The sequence below is a fragment of the Patella vulgata genome, chromosome 9 (assembly GCF_932274485.2).
Source record: "Patella vulgata chromosome 9, xgPatVulg1.2, whole genome shotgun sequence".
In the NCBI taxonomy this organism is placed as follows: domain Eukaryota; kingdom Metazoa; phylum Mollusca; class Gastropoda; family Patellidae; genus Patella; species Patella vulgata.
In genome coordinates this window covers 8,030,991-8,048,774 of record NC_065887.2, presented here as the reverse complement: position 1 = coordinate 8,048,774, position 17,784 = coordinate 8,030,991, and the positions used below count along the sequence as shown (strand labels likewise).

At 35.4% G+C, this 17,784-nt stretch overlaps 1 protein-coding gene across 1 annotated transcript in view; it reads left to right on the top strand.

Annotated features, from left to right (window-relative positions):
* Positions 1-1,316: 1,316 nt before the first annotated feature.
* Positions 1,317-17,784, top strand: part of LOC126831682 (uncharacterized) — a 99,360-nt gene continuing 82,892 nt past the window's right edge. Inside the window, exon 1 of the mRNA XM_050562314.2 lies at positions 1,317-1,496. Coding sequence (XP_050418271.2) covers positions 1,483-1,496 — 14 coding nt within the window. The 5' untranslated portion in view covers positions 1,317-1,482. The remainder of the gene's footprint in view (positions 1,497-17,784) is intronic.

Here is a 17,784-nt window from a genome sequence, read left to right as displayed (position 1 = left end):
CTCTAAAACGACAAATGTTCTATTTATTTTATGATTTTACAATCATTTTAGGTAAAAACAACATGGACTACTGCTAGCCAGTGGAATAACACTTTTATTTCACTGATAAAACGCGGTATTCCACTACTGATCATAAAATAAAAACGAATATACTCTTCAGCAGGATGATTTAGCCTCAAAATATTAGTAAGGCCAAGTTCCCACTATTACAATTCGTGGTACGATTGAAATCGTGGTTTTAATCGTGGAGTACTCGTGGTGATCCTATCATGTCTTATCATATAAATTATTGAGGTCAGTCCTAGCAATCTTGTTGATCGTATCGAAACGTATCCGAACGCATCTGCACGTAGCAGATCGTGGACTCAATACATAGAATGGAGACAATCCTATCGTAACGCATAGCACGACAGTGGGAATCTAGCATAAGTTTTAAAAACGAGGTGTGTGACATAGATAGCATATTTTACCTTCTCATCAGATGTGACTACCATGGTAATTTACTTACTAGATTTCAAACCACCTACACGGTTTAATTTTATGCGAAGGGCATATGGGCCATGAGGGGTCGCAATGAAATGACATGGGGTTCATCGTCCTACGTACGTTTCTAAACCAAGTAGACCAGGTCATGCAACGTGTTATGGGGAAAATTTACCCAGACAGTGGAGCTACAGCCTACTCTTATTTCGATTTGCAACTTCCATGGGATCGTTAACGTGCTGTTAAAGGTATACACACAGATGCTCCATATTTTGTCCCATCCTAACGACTAGACAGCTGGCCAACACCCGGATCGACCACATAGCTAACCTTTATATTTGTTTCACGGAGGGCGCCGGGGGTGGGGGGGGGGGGTAATTGTTATTTAAAATAGAACAATCGTTTATTAATATAATATGTACTTTTAATGGGTAATACAGAACTGTAAACGCAACAATCACAGCCATAACGAGCAACAAAATGAAATACGGTGTATTTATGTTAAATAAAGATTCATTGTTTGTAACTCTTCACCTGGGTTAAAAAGCAAAATGACAACATGTACATGTATGTCGAAACAGACATCAAGGCGTCGCTTTAAAACCATCAAAAATTTGAACCAAGACGATACTTCTCCTTGGCATATATGTCAGATCGTCATCACGTGTGCCGTTATGGACGACTTCAGACCGTATATTCGCTTGGTCAACGTGGGGATGCTCTGTTATCCAGCCATATCAAATTACCTGTCGTAATTAAACGGTGAATATTTATTAGGTCCTGTAACCGGTGTCTACTTTCAGATGTCAGTGTCGAAGCAAGCGCGCGAAGCTTAGAACGTGACAGAATTGTGTTGTGAATTGAGTGAGTGGTGTGTGTATATCGGTGTTGTGGTGAATACTATCAAGGGATATATACCTGTATACCGTGCTTTAAACGTGAACTATGTTATAATTTAATGTTATTAATACCAGGGAGTAATGAACGGAGAGTGTTTAAATGGACAGAATGTTGTAAGTATGATTTTATTTCACGTTTTAAATACAGGTGAAGTCTTGCAGGTAAATCTATATACAACCGAAGGTCTATCAGGTGGTTTGACTTGCACGTGTAAGAACCGTTATTTTCAGAGGGCAGCCTTTTCAAAGATCAGTTTTAGAATACAGCTATACGAAAACATGTATTGCTAATATTTTCAATTAACTGTTTTAAAACGTTTAAAGACTCAATACCACTCTTGTTGTAACTGAATAATATGTCCCAATCTTTATTCTGGTCAACAAATTGTACCATTTTAGAATATTTCAATTAATTGATGATACAAATTTCATCTTAACACACCTTATTTAAAAATTTTGAAAAATTCAACATAATGGTTTGAAACGTCTAACGTAAACCTTTTCAAATGAAACTTTGATTTAAAAATATTTTCGAACCCTCTGGACAAGTAAAATAGTATGTAATGGATAATTTACACAACAGGTAGGACACTTAAACATCTAGTGCTTAGATAGAGATATTATTTATTTTCTGGAGCTTTCAAGCCAGCAAGAGTGTTATTGTCCCTTTAATTCAACAATACTTTTTTTGTATTAATTTGTAGGCCTGTCTTTAACTTAACTATACAACTGCATTTCTCAAATAGGCCTGTATGTAATTGAAATCGGGTTTGACGACCGTACATGTATGTACCGGAATATATACTAGTTTACATAATACATACATACATTTTATATCATGTTTAAAAGACGGATGTGTATTATATAATTAATATTCAACACTTTATACAATGTATATCATAGTTTAAAATATATAAACCAGAGGATATGTCACAATAACACAGATATTATTTATGGTTTAAATGGAAAATGTGTTTTAACCAAGTGAACAGAAAACATTAATATCTATGTTTATAAGTAAAGACTCATTCATGGTCAATAGTTATTGACAAACTTAATGGATATGTTTATAATACTATATGATATGTACCATGCTACATCATGGATATGTTTATAATATATGTGATATTTACCATGTTTATAATATTAGTGATTTTTACTATGCTAATGGTATATCATGGATGTGATATTTGCGGTGGTATATCATGGATGTGATATTTACCATGGTATATCAAGGATATGTTTATAATATATGTGATATTTACCATGGTATATCAAGGATATGTTTATATGTGATATTTACCATGGCACATCATGGATATGTTGATAATATATGTGATATTTACCATGGAATATCACAGAGATGATTTATAATAACATTTTGTCTTCATTGACCCAATCTTTCGAAGAATGCTGGGGACTGTAAAAATAGGTTTGACTGTCGGTATGTCTGTCTTTTATAATGATTTCAAGACTGGGTTTGATTGTTGATCATAGTTTATTTGTAAGGCCAAGTACAGATTCACAATTTAATAGGTGGTAAGATAAGAAATTTGATTGGCCTTGATTGTAGAATACAATACCACCTTTGCAGTGGGAGAGGTGGGGGGGGGGAGAGATTGGATGATTGATTGGGTCAGGTGGTGTGGTTTCAATTCTCCGCTTGTACGTGACAAGGAGTATGGGTCACCTGTCCAATCTCTTGGGTTTTCTCCGTATCCTCCAGTTTCCTCCCACTGCTAAAGACCCCTACACGCATCCAAATCGTTGAATTCAAATTTAATCATTGGTTAGTCCCAAAATGACCTAGTTTGTGTCAAATGGATGTTAAACTCTCTCAGTCTCTCTCTGTGTGTGTCTCTCTCTCTCTCTCTCTCTCTCTCTCTCTCTCTCTCTCTCAGCATACTGGTAGTGTAAAATGCTATACATGTATATAAAAATATTTATAAATGAGGGGAAGTAATTAATGAATGTCATCTATTTATTTTGGGATTGAGACAGGTGACATCAGCCCCACTGATTATCTCGTTCCCGAACAATTTTATAGAATTTTAAATGTTGTCATGTAAGGAATGTACAGTTTACGTTGAATGTATGTTTTGTGACATAAAGTAAATAATTGTGAATGTTTTCAATTAAACTTGATTAGTATAAAATGGTGGTAAATAGGCAAGATTAGGTAAAATCAGGTAAATACTGGTGTAAGTTTGTAAACAGGTAATTTAAATAAATACAAGCTGGTATAAAAAGAATAACTGTGACAAATGAAATAAATGGGGTTTAGAATCACACGTTTCTGCACCAATTGCGCATATGGAGACGGGCAGGCTAGATAAAGGGAAGGGGCTGACTGGGCTACAGCCAGGGGCTCCGATAGTAAAGGGACCCTCACCCTGTAGTCCCAAAGAAAGGTTTTATTTATAATTTTATCTATGTATGTTTTTGCCAAATAAATCTGTCTATATCTACCTGCAATTACTCACATGCAAATTGCATTTTTATGAGTGTGACGGACATTAACTAGAATATGTCTCCTTTTCACTGTTGATGCAAGTGCCTCATTGACATTTTCAGCCAGGGACCCCATGGAAGCTTAATCCAGCCCTGCGCATACACCCTACAGAGAGTGTTTTTCCCTGATAGCGGCACCTCTGCTTTTCTCTCAGCCAACACTACATTGGTGGTTACAGTAATGTGTCAACATCATATTGAGCCACTATGTGTACTTGGCTTATACTAATGGATTAGGCCCATGACAAGGTTGGACCGACGACCCTTCCCCTTGTCACACACAAACTGGGAATGCATACTAGGAAATCAGAGGATCATTGCTTAATTTAAGGAAATGAAATTTGTTTTGTAAAATGGTGTCATTATGAAAATGAAATGAAATGGGGTTACTGTTCTGATCTGACTGGGCTAATGCCATACATTGTGCTATCAGGGAAAATTTTGCCCGGACAGCGGCACTACGGCCTACTCTTATATCGAATTCCAACTTCTAAGGGATCTTTTACGTGCACGTCAGTGTGTACACAGGACCTCAGTTTTTCATCCAATATTAACGTTGTCAGACCCTCTCTCCTGCACCACAAATGCAGGGATTGAACAAGGAGACCTCCAGGTTAGTGAGCCAACATCTTACTCACCGAGCCACCGTGGCTCCCCAGTTTCATTTTCACAAAACTCATGAAAATATTAAAATTTGTCTATGAAATTAATTGAAGTTGATTGTGTCCTTTAAAATCACCTGTTTATAAATTACAGGTAGATGTAGGATGCACCTATATATATATATATATATATATATATATATATATATATATATATACCTGTATGCTTTACCTTGTGTTTATTTTGTAGCCAATCAGTATTTTACCTGGTATATGTAATATTTGTATAAATGCACTAACAGAAGACCTTTATGTATAAATTATAAAGATGTACCAGTTTTTATTTTTTATCTTATATTTATATATCATCAACAGGTGCTTGTATTCACACAGTTCTTGTTGTATAATATATTATGGTGTCTGTCATACATGTAATGAGTGTATATTGACCCAGTAGACTGTGGTATATAGTGATAGTATATTCACCCAGTAGACTGTGGTATATAGTGGTAGTATATTCACCCAGTAGATTGTGGTATATAGCGATAGTATATTCACCCAGTAGACTGTGGTATATAGTGGTAGACTGTGGTATATAGTGGTAGTATATTCACCCAGTAGACTGTGGTATATAGTGGTAGTATATTCACCCAGTAGACTGTAATCACTTGTGTCAACTGGCGTGGTTTCGATTCCCTGGTTGTAAGTGACAAGGAGTAGGTATGTGGGTTTTCTCTGTGTTCTTCGGTTTCCTCCCACTGCTAAAGACCCCTTTGTGCAAGCGAATTATTGAAATAAAATTCAACAATATGTTAGTCCCGAATTGACCTAGTTTGTGTTGAGTGGACATTAAACCCAATCTCTTGGGTTTTCTCCGTATCCTCCAGTTTCCTCCCACTGCTAAAGACCCCTACGTGCAACCAAATCGTTGAATTCAAATTTAATCATTGGTTAGTCCCAAAATGACCCAGTTTGCGTCAAATGGATTTTAAATCCTCTCTCTCTCTCTCTCTCTCTCCCACAGGAATAACTTGTATTATATATACCCACAGTATAGTCATATAAAAGCTGCCCATCACTTGTAAATTGTGAAAGTTGAATCTCTTAAAGTAATATCAGTTCTGTTCAATATTTACAAAGATTATCTACGTTGATATTGTTTTTTTATTATTCAATGTTATATAATCAAATACAGTACTTTATTAAATGTTATATAATCAAATACAGTATTTTATTAAATGTTATATAATCAAATACAGTATTTTATTAAATGTTATATAATCAAATACAGTATTTTATTAAATTTTATATAATCAAATACAGTATTTTATTAAATTTTATATAATCAAATACAGTATTTTATAGCATGGATTAGACCATGAAGAATTAGATATTTTTTGAACAATGAAAATGACAATCTGTGGCTTTAAGAGAACAGCAGGTATTTTTGATCAAACATCATACATGTGTTTTAAGTAAAGAATGTACACGAATAAACAGTGAATATAATGATAAAAGGGAATTAGTTTTCTGGCTGTCTGTGTTGACGGGAGAAGATTAACCTTTCCTTATCTATAGAGATTAGGATTTGATCTGGATTATCTTTATCCCTAAGGTACATAGTAGCGATGAGATGGTATTACTGTAGGACCGATTGTTTGACTTGGCAACATAACTTTAATGTTAGTTTGTCTATTGTTATTTATTCTATCAATATCTATTGACCTGTTCCAAGTTTATTTGATTTTTCGGCGTGGTTCCCCAGATGGCACGAAAAACTGAGGTCCTGAGTACACATTAGTGTGCACGTAAAAGAACCCTTGATTAACAGTTGGAATTCGAAATAAGAGTAGGCCATAGCGTGTATGCTGGGTCTTCAATAGCCCAATAGGAGTAGGACATGAAATCCCATTTCATTTTGGGGGGTTGGATGGCCGAATGGTTAGCGTGTGTGCATCGTATCATAAGGTCTGTCATTGAGAGTCAACTGGCATTGTTTCGATTCCCCAGTTGTATGCGATAAGCAGTATGGTTGTCTGTCCAACCTTGTGGGTTTTCTCTAGGTCGTCAGGTTTCCTCCCACTGCTAAAGACCCCTACACGAAAGTGAATTATGGAAATAAATTTGAACCATATGTTGGTCCCAAAATAACCTAGTTTGTCTGGAGTGGAGTTAAACCTCTCTCTCTGAGTTAAACCTCTCTCTCTCTCTCTCTATCTCTCTCTCTCTATCTCTCTCTCTAATTAGCCCTGATGATACAGACAAGTAGGACATGAAAACCCCCTGTTCCATTTCATTTCATTTCATTTCATTTCATTTCATTTCATTTCATTTCATTTCAAACTAGATAGGATTCATCACTTCTTGGTAATGTGTCTTCTTTAAAGTAGGTAAATCGCTAATATTTGGGACCTAGAAATTGACACAAATCGCACGCAACGCCTATTATAATGTATTATGAATGTATATAAACTGATACTCTAATTTCAAATCACTTATGATCGGTGAAATACACCAGAAGTTTCAATCGAATGGCAATCTCTAGCGTCTGGTTATTCCAGTCTACACCGATAGTATTTATTACGCAAGCTCTCCAGACAAGAATATGGCGTCCCCGTTTGACATGACTTGTGGAATATATCTAGCCTCGTTCTTCGAGTCCCTTGTTACAATTGGCGCTGAAACACACTATGGTACACAATTCCTGTACCAATGTTTATTTTGTTTTAAATATTGGATATCAGAAGCCCATCTTTTCTCATCACCAATGTTGATTTCAATTGACAAATAATTTGTGTTTTCAATGTTGAAAACTTTGGATGATATTGAGTTAGAGACTTAGCTCCTTTAAGATAAGTTGTTATTATCATCATGAAATGCTGTTAGATGATACAGGTACATGTACCTGAGGTCTTTTACCTATTGTTCATTTTCAAGGTTTTTTATTACACATATCATAAAACCCCCTCCGTTTGTTCGTGAACTCCTACAATAAGGTTTATATTATCTATGATAGATAAACGATGGGGGTTATAATAAGTAGGAGATTATCTTTCTAAAATATACTTCCATCATTCATCTCGTGTCAGGATTAAAATACGTCATCCTACATCGGGTTCTCCAGTATTATCATTGACAAATATGTAAAGAATTTTTTATATTAGATTCGGAGATTAAAAAGATTAAAAGATACAAATTTGTGTGTACCGAAAGACCTGAAAATATTTCTATAGACATGTATTTTAATCCTCGGGTTAATCATGCCATTGATTATAAGGGGCACATTCTTACCTGTACGTGCTTTAAAGTTTGTGATCGTCATTTGAGTGATTGTTAAAGATACATTATTTAAACATACATTATGCAAGAGCTAAATCTGTCTATTGCAGGTCTTTCTTTAGGCCTGAAATGTTATCTAAATTATTAATTAGACATTAATTAACTTAACATGACCATAATTTACTCTAGATGGCATCCCTAGCCTGCGATCTTAAGTGGATTGTGAGCCGATTTACTTTCCTTCTCGATTAAACGATTAAATAGATAATCGAGACCATGCTGTTTATCGTACTGACTTTAGTAATGATTACCGAGGCTAGGCATAAATTTCATTTGCTTAGTTTTCGGTTCATAGTGGATCAATTTGAATGAAATTTTCAGCAAATTGCCTTTACATTATCTAGTTTTGAACTATTATAGTGAGAACTGCCAACTCGTTATCGAATCTCCCATAATGTATCTTTAGTTAAGAGATTAATAAAGAGTTGGTCATTCTTGCCATAACAATTCAAAAATAGATGATAAAAAAAAGAAAATATTTAAGATTTCAGTCAAATTACTGTACATGTACATGGAGGTACAATAACGCACATATTTAGCATATACATACAATAAAAACGGAAAATCTGCATCTAAATATATTAATGTCATTTCCTGATTCATCAAGTTTTATTTTGTTTTATTTTCATTTTACACATTCATGTTGTTTATGACAAGATATATTTTTTGTTCTCTGTCTCACTGAACAATAAGAATAATGACGTCTGTTTGAAATATGAAAATATTTAAATGACGCTGGATTGTTCGTACTTGGTTTTATTTTATTTAATCCTAATTTTCTGCTACAACCAGAACCCCCCCCCCCCCACTGACAATTCATCCCCCGGACAATTCATATCAGGACTAATCGTCCTCTAGGGTTATTGGTCCCTGGACAATTTGTCCCCATGCACAATATGTCTCTGGACAATTTGTCCCTATGGACAATATGTCTCTGGACAATTTGTCCCCATGGACAATATGTCTCTGGACAATTTATCCCCATGGACAATATGTCTCTGGACCAGACTATCCCCAGACTATACGTCCACTAGGACATTTCATCCCCTAGGACAATTCATCCCCTAGACAACAATAATAGTAGTTCCATTATCAAAAACTGAATTAATCTTTACTTTTTATCCTAAATCTCAGTTTTGATGCTAGTTTTACTTCGTTTTACATTTAGTATTAAATCTAGGCCTTAACTTAATGGTTCCTGAAGTTTTTTCTGGCTAATTGATATGCATGTAGTAATCAGCTATGATCATTGACACCTTTTGTGAGTTAGAGAATCCATTTATCCCTTCACTATGGGTATTGTCCATTTTCAATACTGCATTTGACTTATAATCAAAATGCATTATTGTGTATGATAAAACAATGTAGACCAGACATCAGTTAGTTTCAACTTCTTCAATTTCTTTAGAATTAGCTGCTGATCATAATTAGGGGACGAATAGACCTAGGGGATGAATTGTCCTCGGGGACGAATTGTACTCGTAATTCTTCCTCGGGGAAGAATATTCCTAGGGGACGAATAGTTCTAGGGGACAAATTGTCTGGGGACGAATTATCGGGTGACGATTAGTCCCAGGGGATGAATTGTCCGAGGCTATAATAGTTAAAAACTAGATAATGAAAAATGAATATTGAAAATTTCAGTCAAATTACTTCATTTTGAGCTTTATAGGGCTGTTTGCTACTGTTGTTACGATAGTAAATAAATGAAATAAAACCAAGTACGAAGAATCCAAACCAATAATCAAAAATTTGAAGTCCTAAGAAAAACGTTATACGCAATCAGCTTCAATTTAACTGCCAATCCTGTTTACATCAGTTGAAAAAATAGAGAATTCAGTGACCTGGATAATTTAATTAATGTCTAATTAATGATTTAGATAACATTTCAAGCCTAAAGAAAGACCTGCAATAGGCAGATTTAGCTCTTGTATAATGTATGTTTAAGCTAATATCTAATATTTCAGTTTTAAAACTGCAGATCATCGTGTTTAATATTAAAATTACAATCAAAAAAATTTAAGATGGGGGGAAAAAAACAGATCCTATTTTGTTTCGTTTTTTTATAGTTCAAAATTTTGTTTTACTTGTCTTCACAACACTAGGATCTGGAAGAGTTGTTATATTACTAGTGGTCTGGATAGCATGAGGAATTAGCCAATGAATCGGTCTGTTAAGGTGGGTTCTTGGCATGCTCTGCACGGAACTGTAGGTAAACCACTAGAAACGTTGGTGCTGATTGATTAATCAATGTCTGATGTCATAGGGTCAAAAGCCGCTCGTATGATCCCTGATGCGTTTCTGGTCAGATCTTCATGTAGTGTAGGCCATTGAAACCGAAGGACCCAGAGAAAACCCATGAGGTTGGACAGGCGACCCTACTCCTTGTCATGTACAACTGGGGAATCGAAACCACACCAGTTAAATCAATGACAGACCTTATGATACAATGCGCATGCGATAACCATTCAGCCATCCAACCCCCTAAAGAACCAGGAAGCAACCATGACATTATTGCAGCCAACTTGGAATTATGACGTCACATCAAAAATCAAATACCTTTAATCGATGGACAACGATTGATTGTAAACCATACGCTTTCTTTAAGGTCATCGCCCCAAGAACATGAAGAAGAACAAGAAGAAGAAGAATAGGTTCTCTGCTGGGTTGAACCACCACATGCTTTATTTCAGTCAAAGAAGATTATATAATAAACATTTTACAAACTTAACACTATTATGTGTTTTGTTAGGCTTTTTATGTGTTTTTATGACCAGAACTCAAATTACAAAGAACAAGGATGGATTACTAGTTATCTTTCTATTAAAAAAACAACAAAGAAAATTTAGTTATCGTTTGAAAAAAGTAATAAAAAAATCACACACTAAAAACATGACAAAGCAGTAAACTTGAGTGATCTAAACTTTTTCATAAATGATAGAATTAATTATAATCTTAGAACGTCACACGTGGTGGAGGGAATTGAAGGCCTTGACATAAGATATATTATCACAGAATATAAATTTTAAGGATGAATTTGAATTAATATCTGTCAAGGTCAGAATATTTAATGGTCACAGTGCCAGATTTGTGGTCTACGTATATTTTCATGCCTGGGTCTTCACTTGTCATAGGTGGTATGTGCAGGGGTGACAAGGATAACATGAAAACAACAAGGTCTTCATGTGCACGGCTGACAAGGATCAAGGATAGTATGAAAACAACAAGATCTTCATGTTTATAATTGGCGTGCTCTTAAAGGAAACCTTGACAGTTAGAAATCTAAGAAAATTTGTCGGAATTGAAGACACCAAACAAAGAAATAAAAATGACTGTGTGTTTGTTTCAAAATCAAAAAAGGTTTGTGCTGACATGACATTAAACTCCATTCCATTTGGCCTATAGAGTGCTCCAACCTCTTTTTCATGAGTGATATAATCCAATAGTAAATCATTTATCAACGTTGTTCAAAGATGATGATTATACTATTATTATATGTTTTATCATGTTAAAATGATTCATTAGGAAGTGACAGGTCACTGAATCAATACATACATGTACATTGAACAGAACAAAGAAATCACATAGATGTACTGATAAACCACACGGATCAGATTCTCGATAACGGAATGACAAATATTTGACCTTTAAATAAAAAGACGTTTTTGTTCTTCATGGAATGCAGTGTTAATTCAAATATTTCTTTCAATGTATAGTCACTGAAATAAATAATAAATTAATGTTTTCTTTGTGATTGGTTGATTGAGCAAAAATTTTGTAATCCGTACAAATCAGAACCATAATTTAATTAACTATTAAAAGAGCACATAAACATGATCATAACAAAATTGGTATGTACTTAAAGTTAGTGTTTATTACATGTATATACACTTACTGCAGTTTAATTCAAATCCATTCATAATGAATTGAGACATCAAAGTTGCAAATATAGACCTCCCCGATAAATGATTTTGCCAATTATCGAAAACACTGTTAGTTCCATAATACTCGCCCCCCCCCCTCCCCATGGGATCCTTCAAAAAGTTAAAGTAGTTTGTGATGTCTTGGTGACTGTACTTGCATGTATAGGGTGCATCTCGCTATTCTAGGCCTGCGATCTGTCATTGAGTCAACTGACGTGGTTTTGATTCCCCAGTTGTATGTGACAAGGAGTAGGGTCTCCTGTCCAACCTCATGGGTTTTCTCTGGGTCCTCCGGTTTCCTCCCACTGCTAAAGACCCCTACATGCAGGCGAATTATTAAAATAAAATTTAACCATCTGTTAGTCTCAAAATGACCTAGTGTGTGTCAGGGGACATTAAACCCCATTTCTCTCTCTCTATCTCTCATTTAAGATATTTTTTATACCCATCACATCAGAAATGAAATGAAATGGAGTTTAACGGAAATTTTGCTTGGACAGCGATACATGTACAACATGTACATTGTATATCGAATTGCAACTGCCAATGTGTACACAGGACCTTGGTTTTTCGTTCCAATCGGAACAGTTATATATTGGAGAAAAGCCATGAGGTTGAACAGACGACCCTACTCCTTGTCATGTACAAGTGTGGGCTCGAAACCACGCCACATGTTCAGACCATTCAGCTACCCAGCCCTCCCAAAATTGTTCTGAAAATGTAGTGTTCAATTCAGGTGCCTTCAACATAGGTATTTTTCAATTTTAGGGTTTCTGAAAACTTGCAAGGTCATCTAGATCTATCAACACTAGTTTTAAATATCTAGGGAGTAACATTCTCCGCAGGTTCATCATGTCATGACTAACTTTCAAAAACAACTAATATGTATGGCATGTGCCCTTTAAGGTATACTACTATGGTATATTTCCTGGTGTATATTCAATATACCACAACGGATGACATACTAATCTTGATCATTATCATATACAAGTTGATCCTGACTAATCTTGTCCGACAGGGAAATACGACTTGTATATACCCTCTAGGTATTGACCATTGTGTGTGGTCAGTCATGTATATATAGTAGAAGTATATCAGGGATTTAAAGGGGTGATATTCACCAGGTATATAATGTGATCTGTTATTACCTATATTCTATAGATCTACTGTGGTATATAGACCGGGATTATACAAATACTGAATAAACCAGAATTAATTAAATCTTCTCTAACATACTATAACCTGTAGATTTGTTGGTACAAGTTTCATGTTATCTCCACCAAATATTATCCTCTATGCTCAACCTTCCCTCCAGATTTTACACAGTTTCATCTCCACTAAATATCCTCTATGGCAAATCTTCCCTCCAGATGTCACCATTCTCTCCATGCCATACATGTATACTGACCCATCAAATCTCCCAATCATTCTATCAGTTCTTTCCCAGACATCTCCATATCTGTTGCTACCACCCCCCCATTTTCCCAGGATCTCCTCTCCTTTCTTTTCCTCCAGTCTTCCTTCTTTCATACTAATCTCCCTATATTTTGCCCCAACTGCCCTATCTTTCCCCCCCCCCCCCAATCTCCCTATCTTTCCCCCCAGTCTCCTATCTTTCCCCCCAATCTCCCTGTCTCCCCCCCCCCCCCAATCTCCCTTTCTTTCACCCCCTTTTCCCAATCTTTCCCTCCAATCTCCCTATCTTTCCGGCCAGTTTCTCTATCTTTCCTTAACTACCCATCTCCCTATCTTTCCTACCAATCTCCCTATCTTTCCTACCAATCTCCCTATCTTTCCCCCCCAGTTTCCCTATCTGTTACCTCCAATCACCCTATCTTTCTTCACCCGTCTCCCTGTCTTTCCTTTTGATATCTCTGTCTTTCCCCCCAGTTTCCCTCCCTCACATACCGGTATTCATCACACTGATCCACAGTGAATATTCGCTAGGCCGCGACAATCACTGATAAGGTTGACATCGATGCAACTTAATAAGGCTGACCTTAAAAATATCTTTGTTTCGCCTAACGCGACCGACTAACTAAAACCACCCCCGACTTAAATTATTTTATTGCACTTTTCCGCGATCTTTTTATTTTATTTTATTTTGTGTGTCAACCTGAAATATATCACGAGAGTTATTTCCCTTTACTATGGCTATGGTTTGATTCATTATTGAAACTGGTTGATCAAGACGAAAGCGTCATAGGTGTCGCTTCTCAACAAAATGGTTGCAGACGAAAGCACGTCCATTCCCACGAAATGATTCTGCCTCTATGTCTGTGGGGCGTCGTTTTAAACATGACGACGATATTTTCAATATCCGTTTTCGAGAAAAATAAAGGCACAACCCGCACGATCGTTAAAAACGTGTTGAGGGAGTTTCAAACGTGAGTTTGTCGCAATTTGTGTGCGAGTCGTGCATCAAGAAAAATCCCGATGTCATTGATTTGTTTGCCAATAAAAGAAGACGAATGTTTGCACCCGGAAAATTATCAAGCTGTCAAATTAGCTCTTAAAAAAAAAAATCTGAAAAAAACCCGACCTACCGACCCTTCTCCTCGATTGTGGGTCGGGTTTGGTGAAACAAAGATATTTTTAAGGTCAGCCTAAGCCACAAATATTAACTTTTTTCCTCCGACAAATTAAATTCTAAAACATGTTTTTTATGTATTAGAAAAATAAATAAAGACGTTTGAAGTATTTGTAGGTAAAAATGATTTTCTATTTTAGTGTAAATGGGAATTAAAATGAGTAAAAAGCACCATTCTGCTCGAATCAGTAACGTTTTATGTAAACAGCGCACGCGTCATTGAGCCAATGATTGACGCCACGTGATATGATGTCATGTGTTGAAGGCAGTCATCTTTTACAGAGATATTAGAAGACTTTCGTAATACTCTGTAAAGCAGATTGGGTATTCATATGTTAATAGGGGGTGATTTATTTTCCATCAATTTACCATATGACAGCTGTAACAAGCACCCATCTTTAATCATTGGACATTTAAATTTTATGATGTGAAATGTTCTATTCTATATCACTTGTTTATGATAAATGGTCGGACATCATGCTGAGTTATAGTCTGCGTACCATCTTGAAATGTAGACCTTAGATAGAGAAATAACTGTTATCATTACAATGATTGAGTGATAGAGAAATGAGGTTAAAAGTCCACTTGACACAAACAAGGTCACTTCAGGACTAACATATGGTTGAGAATCTTATTTCAATAATTCGCTTGCGCGTAGGGGTCTTAGCATGAAATATAAATACACATTGGTAGAATGTCTAGTTATATATATACACTAAACATGGTAGAATGTCTAGTTATCTACCATAAACATGGTAGAATGTTTAGCTATATATATATACATTAAGGAATGGTAGAATGTCTAGCTATATATAAAAACTGAACATTGGTAGAATGTCTAGCTATATATAAAAACTGAACATTGGTAGAATGTCTAGCTATATATATACATTAAACATGCATTATGCAAGAGCTAAATCTGCCTATTGCAGGTCTTTCTTGAGGCCTGAATGTTTTCTAAAGTATTAATTAGACATTAATTAACTGATCCAGGCCTTAATTAATCAACTCTCAATGGCATCAGATTTCTCCGATATTAAATAGATTAGAATGGTTCAGCGATACTTTGATTTAATCAAATATGGAGGACCGAGACTTAGCTTCGATCAACCAGTACGATGGATGAAATTATTGCACACGTCTGTCAAACCTTCATAGGCTAATATCTTCTCTTGCAATAGGGTAACTTGAATGAAATTTTCAAATTATTCATTTTACATCATCTACTTTCGAACTATTATAGCAAGAATGGCTAGCTCTTTATCTAAATCTTACATAATGTATCTTTAAGGAATGGTAGAATGTCTAGATATATACACCAAACAATGGAATGTATTTTATGATGTGAGATATATTACAGATATATGTTCTCAGGTACTTTACCTGTACTTCATATTTTATAGTTAACACTTAAACTCTGTTTAAAACTTTTAATAGGTCATATTTAAAACTGAATTTGAAACTTCTCATTTTATGACACTTGACTTTGATATAATTATAACCCACCCCATACTTGAGATGATTTGACAAGATTCTATAGTTTGTGGTGAGAAATTGTACACTCATGTCTTTTCTTGGGGGATTGGATGGCTGAATGGTTAGCACATGCGCACCGCTGTTATTGAGTAAACTGGTGTAGTTTTGATTCCCTGGTTGTATGTGACAAGGAGGAGGGTTGCCTGTCCAATCTTGTTGGTTTTCTCCGGGTCCTCCGGTTTCCTCCTCCTGCTAAAGACCCCTACACGGAAGCGAATTATTGAAATAAAATTAAACCATATGTTAGTCCTGAAATGACCTAGTTTGTGTTGAGTGGATGTTAAACCCAATTTCGCTCTCTCACTCTTTAATTGTAAGAATAATTTGTGTATCGCCTGTTTAATGTTGGTTGAGGAAGTTCCTCATGGGCAGTATTAGACAGTCACCCATTATCATCTGTGCAGGACAGAGGGCCTGACAAGGACAGAGGGCCTGACAAGGACAGAGGGCCTGACAAGGACAGAGGTTAGTTGTCTGGATGAGACATTAAAACAAGGGGTCTCGCTTACACATTGGTGTGCATGTAAATGAACCCTTGACAGTTGGAATTTGAAATAAGAGTAGGTCGTAGTGCCGAATGAAATGTCCCACATTATAGCACACTGTATGGCGTATGCCTGTCTTTTTTAGCCTGGATGGAGCAGAAAAGTAGGGTTTGTAAAACCACCAACGGGCAGATTTAACTTTACATTATGTATTTTTAAGACCAAACATAACAAAAACCTTTGCCCAAGAAAAAAGTTTTTATTTATTTTTTGTCAAGTACATGTGTCAGAGGTTTGATGAATTCAAGTCAGGAAGGGAGTGGGTCGATGGGTTGGACATTAAGTGGACAGTATGGGTTAGGGTATGATAATTAAAGAATGAGTTTTTTTAGACAGGTATTATATAGACTGAGTTTATATTTACCTGTGATATATAACATACAGGTGAGAATTACATACTACTCTAAAATCTCTTTATAGATATACAACACTTGACCTCTTTTATATACAGACTTCAATAAAAACACTTAGTTGTACTAATAAACATCACTTATAACACAATGAATGGATGAATGAATGAATGAATGAATGAATGAAATTAGGAGATGGCTGGCAGTGGCATATTTAAGGGGAAGAAAGTTGTGCCATTATAAAATATATTTGACCAAACAGAGGAGTTTTTAATCTCTGACAGAATACAGTATGGTGAAAGTTGAATCTCTTAAAGTTGAATCAGTCCATGTATGGTTCAATTCTGTTCAATATGATCGAAACAAGCCGACTATAATCTTCGCTATAATCTGTTGCTGATCCTACTAAATCCAGGAGATTATATACCATTGATAATCTGATATATTTTTAAGTTAAAGATACATTATGTAAGATTTAGATAAAGAGCTGACCATTCTTGCTATAATAGCTCAAAAATAGATACATGTAAAATGAAAATATTGAAAATGTTATTCAAATTACTTCCTTTTGAGCCAAGTTATCACTGTTTGTAGTTTTGACAAGATGTGTGCATTGTGGTAACCAGGGCAACAGACTTAGCCTCGCTTTCCCATTTGTAAATTAAATTTTTAAATTGCGAACCATTCTAATCTAGTTAAAATCTTGAGTATCCTATACCATCTAGAGTTGATTATGGTCTTGTTTTGTTAATAAATACCTAATTAATAGTTTATAGAACATTTAAGGCCCAAAGAAAGACCCGCAATAGGCAGATTTAGCTCTGACATAATGTATGTTTAAATGTTAAATAATCAATCTGAGTATGTATTAGTGTGGATTATAAATCAAGAGATGTTAAATATTGTCTTAAAAATGATGAGAAAGTTGGAGTTTATAGTCCACTCAACATACAACACAAACTAGGTTATTTCGGGACTAACACAGTCATTTTTTTTATTTCAATAA